General features: G+C 55.9%; 1 protein-coding gene across 1 annotated transcript; it reads right to left on the reverse strand.

The window, feature by feature from the left end:
- Positions 1–342: 342 nt before the first annotated feature.
- SOX2 (SRY-box transcription factor 2) lies at positions 343–1,290 on the reverse strand. The gene has a single exon (XM_072867863.1). The coding sequence runs from the start codon at positions 1,288–1,290 to the stop codon at positions 343–345; it is 948 nt and encodes a 315-aa protein (XP_072723964.1).
- Positions 1,291–7,242: the final 5,952 nt, after the last annotated feature.

Below are 7,242 nucleotides of genomic sequence, written 5' to 3' on the forward strand. Positions count from 1 at the left end.
TGTACAAAAGTTGCCTGCAAATATTAAAACATTTTCCTCTTCGCTCTTTGAGTCTAGCTCTAAATATTATTGGTAAAGACTTTTGCAAACTTTCTGCAAAGTTCCTACCGTTTCCACTAGAACTTTTTAAAAGTTTTGTGTAGCTGCTTCCCCTCCGAGATCTATACAAGTTCCTTGTCGGTTTAATTTCTGCCCGCCCTCCCCCCCCCCCCCCGCCCCGAGTTTTCTCTGTACAAAAATAGTCCAAAAAAAAAAAAAAGTCCAGAATTTCTAATAAAAGTTTTTTTGTTGTTTGTTTGTTTTGTTTAGTTTTCCTTTCCCCCACCCCCCGGCCCCTTTGTCTTACATATGTGATAGAGGGAGTGTGCCATTAATGGCTGTGCCAGGAACAGGTGCACTCTGGTAGTGTTGGGACATATGAAGTCTGCTTGGGGCAGCTGGTTCTGGTACTTCAGCACCTGGTAGATACATGCTGATCATGTCCCGAAGGTCCCCAGCTTGGCAAGGAGCCCTTGAATGAGACGAGGAAGTGACTACGGGGGGACTGGAGCTGGATTCCGTCTTGACCACCGAGCCCATGGAGCCCAGGGCCATGCCCGGGGTCCCTTGCTGGGAGTAAGACATGCTGTAGGTAGGCGATCCGTTCATGTAAGTCTGCGAGCTGGTCATGGAGTTGTACTGCAGGGCGCTCACGTCGTAGCGGTGCATGGGCTGCATCTGCGCCGCGTTGTGCGCGTTCAAGCCCGGGTGCTGCGAGTAGCCGAGCTGCTCTTGCATCATCCCATAGCCTCCGTTGGTCCAGCCGTTCATGTGCGCGTAACTGTCCATCCTCTGGTTCACCCCAGCTCCCAAGGTGGCCCCAACCCCTACCCCAGTCGTCATGGTATTGGTGCCCGGTGCCAGCAAGCCCCCCGGCAACGTGTACTTATCCTTCTTCATGAGGGTCTTGGTTTTCCTCCGGGGTCGGTATTTATAATCCGGGTGCTCCTTCATGTGCAGAGCTCTGAGCCGCTTGGCTTCGTCAATGAAGGGTCTCTTTTCCGCCTCGGATAAAAGTTTCCACTCCGCCCCGAGCCGCTTGCTGATCTCGGAGTTGTGCATCTTCGGGTTCTCCTGGGCCATTTTCCGCCGCTGGCCGCGGGACCACACCATGAACGCGTTCATCGGGCGCTTGACCCGGTCCGGGCTGTTCTTCTGGTTGTTGGCGGCCGAGTTGGAGTTGCCTGTGCCTCCCCCCGAAGTTTGCTGGGGGGCGGGAGGTTTCAGCTCGGTTTCCATCATGTTGTACATTCAAACTACTTTTGCCTGGAACCAGCCTTGAGCAGAGAAGCGAGGAGCAGCCGCAGCGAAGTCCCAAGCCGGACTTTTTTTTTTTTTTTTTTTTTTTCCTAGGGAGGGGTAGGAAAGGGGGGAGGGGGACTCCCCAAAACCACGCTTGGATCAAGATCAGGATCTTCCTCTTCGCCGATGGATTAATAATGCTAATAACTGCTATTATTACCGCCGGAGCCTTGATTTTAAAAAACTTCTTCTTCCTCCTTTTTCCCTTTTCTCTGCCTGCCGCTCAGTCGCTCTCTCTCTCCACCTCAGTCTTAAAGAGCCAGCAAACTACTTTACCCCCTTTTGCAAACACACACACTCTCTCTCTCTGCCTTGACAACTCCTGATACTTTTTTGAACAAGTTAATAGACAACCATCCATGTGATGGGGGCTTGTCAGGGAATAAATGTGTTCGCCCCGGCCAATCAGCGCGCGGCGGCTCCGCCACTGAGGACAAGTCTCTACCCCTGGTTTTGCATGAAACGGGGCGGGGGCTCGCAGCCGCCGGGACGGCTCGGCGGGGGAGGCGGGCCCGGAGGCGGCCCAGGCAGCCACTGGGAAGCCTTTGTATCGCCCCTTCCAGCAACAGGTCACACACGCCTTTTGGAGGAAGTGGGTAAACAGCATTGTTGCTACGTGTTTTTTTTTTTTTTTTTTTTTTTTAAGTTGGTGTTGGCTTGGGGCTGGGAGAAGCCGTGGGGGGAGCGGAGCGGGAACGGCTTCCCCCCGGCTCCCACCCCCCTTTACCAGTGTCCCCGGGGACGGAGGGGCCGCCCGGCTGCGCGGGGCCCTGCGTGTGCAGCGCTCGCCCCGGCCAGGCCGGCCCAGCGCCCCGAGCCCGGGCCGCCGCGGGCGTGGGGTCCCCGTGAAAGCGGAGCCCCCAGCCGGGTCCTGCGTCGCGCCTCTCCCGGGCCGCCCCGCTGCCTGCCGCCGCCGGGGAGGCGAGTTCGCACGGCGCGGCCCGGGGAGAGGCTGTGCCCTTCTCCCGGCCACCGCCGGGCCCTGCTCCGCGCCGGCCGTGGCACGCGACGCCGAGCCCTGCCCTCCAGCCTCCGGCCTCGGAGGACGGGGGCCGTCCAGTGCAAACACGGGTCCCCCAAATGCCGTCCCCGCGCAACACAAAGCGGGGCAGGGACCCCCTCTGCACGGGCTGGGGAGGGGGCCGGGGCGCGCTCCGTCCCGCGGGCGCGGCCGGACCCGGTGGCATAACGTTACCCGGCGCCCATGGTGCGGGCGCGGGCGGCGCTGGGTGGGCGCGCAGCGCGGGGGGAGCGCGGCCCGGCGCTACAAATAGGTAGTTTTGTTTCTCTTGTTGTCGCTACACGGGCCGCACAAAGCCCCGGCTAAGTTTACTTCCACTCTCTTGTTGGGATCTTTGTTGCTAAAACGCACTTGACGACAAAGGAAGGAGGGGAGAGCGGGCCCGGAGCGGGAGCGGGGGGAGCCGCTCGCCGGCCCCGCTCCACGCGCGCCGCCGCCACGCCCGCCCCCGCCGCCCCATCCGCGGTGCCCCGCGCCGCTCCGCGCCTCCCCCGCCCCGGCGGGGCTGCTCCGCCTTTCGGTCCGATCAGGGGAATCACAGCGTTCCGCCGGAGGGGGCGAGGGGCGGCGGGGGACCCCCGCGCGGGGGGCCGGGGCGCGGGCGGGCTCGGCGGGCGCGGAGCGGGCGGGGGCCGGGGCAGCGCCCGGGCGCCCCGCGCGGGCTCAGCCGCGGCGCTGCGGCGCCCCCTGCCGGCTCCGCCGCGCCCCGGGCGGGGAGGCGCCGCCGGGAGCCGGGAGAGGGACGGGAGCCGGGGCGGGGGGGGAAGGGACCCGGCAATTACGCCCGGTCTAAATAATAATAATAATAAAAAACCGCCAGCGAACGAGCGTGCCCCTTGTTCTGTGCGCGGATTATGCAAATAAACCCTGTCGGGTTTAATGTTTTTAATTCGAAAATGTATATATAACCCGTGGAGAAGTGACAGGTTAAACCGTCGAAAAATAGGTGCAAATTACGAGATGCGGGGTATAAACGGGTTCTGATTGTCCGGACACTCCTGAGGGCACGGCGGCTGTTTACTTTCTCGTTGTTCTCCCTTTGCTCTGCAGTCGATAACGTTATTAAAAAAATAATCTTAGGGATAATTAAGGTTTTTTAAAAAAAAGGGGGGGTGGCGGTGGTGTTTGTTCATCGTAATAAACGATGAGGGTTGGTGAGGGTTGGTGGTAGCTGAGGGTTGGTGGTGCACAAGCGAAGTGTAGTTTTTGCTCCGGCTGTAGCTGTGGGAGGTGCGTGGGGTGCGCGGCCCGGGACTCCACGCAGGACCAGGGCGGCGTGGGCTGCCCTGTGCACGCTGGAGGCCTTTCGGGGCGCGGCCCTTTCCTAATTGCATTTATCATAGGAAGAACGGATGGGAAATGCCTAACAAGTGTGTGATCGGGAGTATTTACAGCTCTATTTTAATTAACTATTTTAATTATCGATGCAGTAAACTCTCTGGCATACATACATAATAATGCGCTACAGAAAATAAGGTGAGGGTGATGGCTCTTGGGGGCATTTTCTCCCTTTCCCCGGGGTGTGGAGGTGTGCTGGGTTGGGAACACGCACCCCCACGCCCAGGCGGAAGCAGAGGCAGACCGGGGTGCTGGCCGTGAAATAAAAAAGACGCAATGGTCCCCGAGTTTTCTGTATTAACGACAATAACACCACCACGCTCTGGAAGAAATAGCCATGTCGGAAGGGAGGCCTGCGGAGGGATGGTTTAATCTGGGTGGATTTAAAAAATCGTTGCCCTTGGTATAATTTATGGAAATGAAAAGTGCTTACATTAAACAAATAGTCTGCAAATGTTGTCAGCGATGGGTTCTGCGGCACCCGCACTCTTATTTCCAGGTTATGAGTTTCTTTAAAAGAAAATGAATGTTAACTACTTGGATTTTACGTATTTATTGTCCTAATACTCGCCGATTTCTCTAAAAGCCCTAAGGATACAACCTATCGTGTTAACTGTATCGGAAAGAATATACACATTTTCATATTATTTTTTTCCTGAACCTGCTAGTAACCAATCTAAAGCAAACTATTAAGCAGTCTTGTGGAGATGGGAGATTGCAGCTCCATTTTTTGTCCTTAGCTGCAAATAGAGGTTTAACTTGCAGTAATTAGGTGAGAACTAGCCAAGCATCTTACTATTATGATGCTTGTTAAAAACGCTTCTTTTCTGCATCTGCATTTGAGTGTGTTCCCCTCCACTCTTAATCTTCTTATGGAAATGAAGGCGAACGGCAGGGAACCTGCAGAGACTTAGAGAATGTCCTTGTTAACTGGAATTTCTCAGCATTGCTAATTAGCAGAGTTTGACGACCACCAGTATTGGGGAAAGCTCTGTTTAGCCACTCACAAACCCTTCCGAGGAAGAGCAGACTAATTTTATTTTGTAATTAAAATCTGAAAAGGGCCCTATTTGACAGTTAGGGCTATGAGAGTTTTATCTCCCTGTGAAATAATTACTGCCTTGATAACTCAATTTTCTGCAAAACGTCAACTGCGAGCTCCAAAAGTTTTAATTTCATTATGTAAAAAAAAAAAGAATAAATGTGAAGACGAAAATGTACGGAGAGATTTCCTCCTCGCCCTCCGATGGTGTAACAGCCAAGCGCTCAGGACCCGAAGTTAGCCAGGGAAGTTTTCGCGCACTCACTATACCCAAATCTCTGGGGAACTTCCAGTAGAACACGGTGAGTTCGCGGTAGCGTCCCAAGGAACAGTTGGGGAGATACACCCTGGAACGCCCTAGAATAAAAAACAAGTTTCGCGTGGGTCCGGACCCGGCGGAGGGGCAGGGGCGGCGGACGGGCCCCGCTGCCCGACCCGCCGGGGCCGCCTTTCCCCGGGCTCCCGCACGCTCCCCAGGTGGGGAAAGTGCGAGGTTTCCTCAGCCAAATAAATATCTCACACGGCGACGGACCGAGACCCAGCGACAACCGGCGGGCAGCGAAAAAAACAGAGCTCAACGAGCTGAAAGTTTGGCGGGGCCGAGCGTGGGCGAGGGCGGCAGCGCGCCCGGCCCGCGTCCCGCCGAGCTCCCCGCCGCTGCCGCGGGCCGGGCCGGGCCGGGCCGGGCCGGGCCAGGCCACCCTCTCTGCGAGGCCCGAGGGCGGCTGTTCGGGGAATCTGGGGGGAAGCGAGGCGCTGGAGCAAGTGTAATCCCCTTTGCTTACGTTTTGGATATTTTTTATTATTATTTAAAACGGTTTAATCTCCTTTTTGTGCCTGCCTGTCCAGCAAGCAGCCCGATGGTCGCTCTCAGAAGTGGCATTACACCTACGAACCAAGGAGGGGGACGAGTGACAACCGCTCCCGCCAGACCCAATTTCGCCCAATAATTTCGTTCAAGGGCTCTAAGGACCCTTGAAAGCCGGGGAATGCCGAGGGAGCTCCGCGTTCCTCCCGGCCTCCCCTTTCATCCTCCTTCTCCCTGCTGGAACCGCAGGGCGAGCACACGCGCGGCCAGCGCACGGCCCGAGCCCCCTCCGCGCCGCGGGGCCCGGGGGCGGCGGGGGACGCGGCGGCGGCTCCCCCGCGCCGCCGATCGCTCCCCTCGCCCGCCCGCGGCGGCGGGTTCCGCCGTGCCCCGCCGGCGGCCCCTCCGCCACCTCCCCCCGGCGACCACCGCATGCGTGAGCGCGCTGCTGCGGAGCTGAGGGCGATGGAACACGAAACGCGGGGAGGCTAAACCTAACAGAGAAAGAAAAGAACCGGCTCCATCTTTCTCCAGAGCTACGAGAAGGGAAATTGGCAAAATAAATAGAGCTCGGATCCTGGGACGAGTTTAGCGCGCACCGTGAACAGCAGAAGAGCCGACTCGCACACACCAGCTCTCGAAGTCGCTCTCAAAAGGCTTCTCAATAAATGGAGAAGCCGATTGCCCAAACACGATTCCAGGACTCTTCATAGAGAGCCCACAGCCTCCTCAAACTCTCCGCGGTTTTTTCCCTGCGCCTAACAGAAAGCTCCCCGCACCTCCCTCCCGGGGGAGAGTATGACTGAAGCCCGTACTTTTTCTTACATGACCTTAAAAATAAACCAGAAAATCAAGCGCCGGTGGCGAGGGTAAACTCAGGAATTACTGCACAACATCACGGGGAGAAATTACAGTTGAAGGCAGGCCCTTTCGCGGGGAGGCAGCCCCTCGAGCAGGATCCTTCTTAGCAGTCTATTTGAAGTTATCTTTCCTTCCTAGTTTTATAAGAACAAATGAGTTTTCTTTTCCCTTTGTAGTTGAATGAACTCATGTATATTAAACACAAAACCCCTCCTGAAGAACGCTAACTGCTTTGCTTAAACCCACAAAGGCACGAAAATCCAGAATTGAGGGTTTCCAAGTCCTGAATGAGTCCCCTTAACTCTCTCAGGCTCGCAGGAGAGAGAGATTGGGGACATTTTCTGAAAGTCTCGGTGCCTGGAAGGGGCTATCTCAAAGAGAGATGTATTGTCTCTTGCTAAAGTTGAGGCTTCTATTTTATTTCCCTCTTTCCCCTTCACCACCTTTGTGTTGACTTAAGAAAATAATGGGGTAAAAAAGTGTCTGTTCATGGGATCACACGTGTCGCCCCAATCAAATGAAGTCCTCTTTGGCCCCAGCGCAGTTTTGATGGAATTATTCCGGCTCCTCCATTGAATTCACACCGTTTCCCAAAGAAGCTCTGGCAGTTTCAATGGGAACGCCTGAGGCACAGCCTGGGGTGCTTCAAGGTTGCTTCTCTCCTCAGCGCACCTCAAACCCTGGCATCCCGAGGCATGGTTTGAAAAGTACATTTAAAAAAAAAAAAAAAAAAGAGGGGGGATTGAAAAAAAGCCCTTTCCAGTGATTCTCAGATCAGTGACACGATCGCCCATAATGGAGCCAAGACGGTGACTTTTATCTCGCTGTTCC

Source organism: Ciconia boyciana, chromosome 7 (assembly GCF_034638445.1).
Source record: "Ciconia boyciana chromosome 7, ASM3463844v1, whole genome shotgun sequence".
Lineage (NCBI taxonomy): Eukaryota > Metazoa > Chordata > Aves > Ciconiiformes > Ciconiidae > Ciconia > Ciconia boyciana.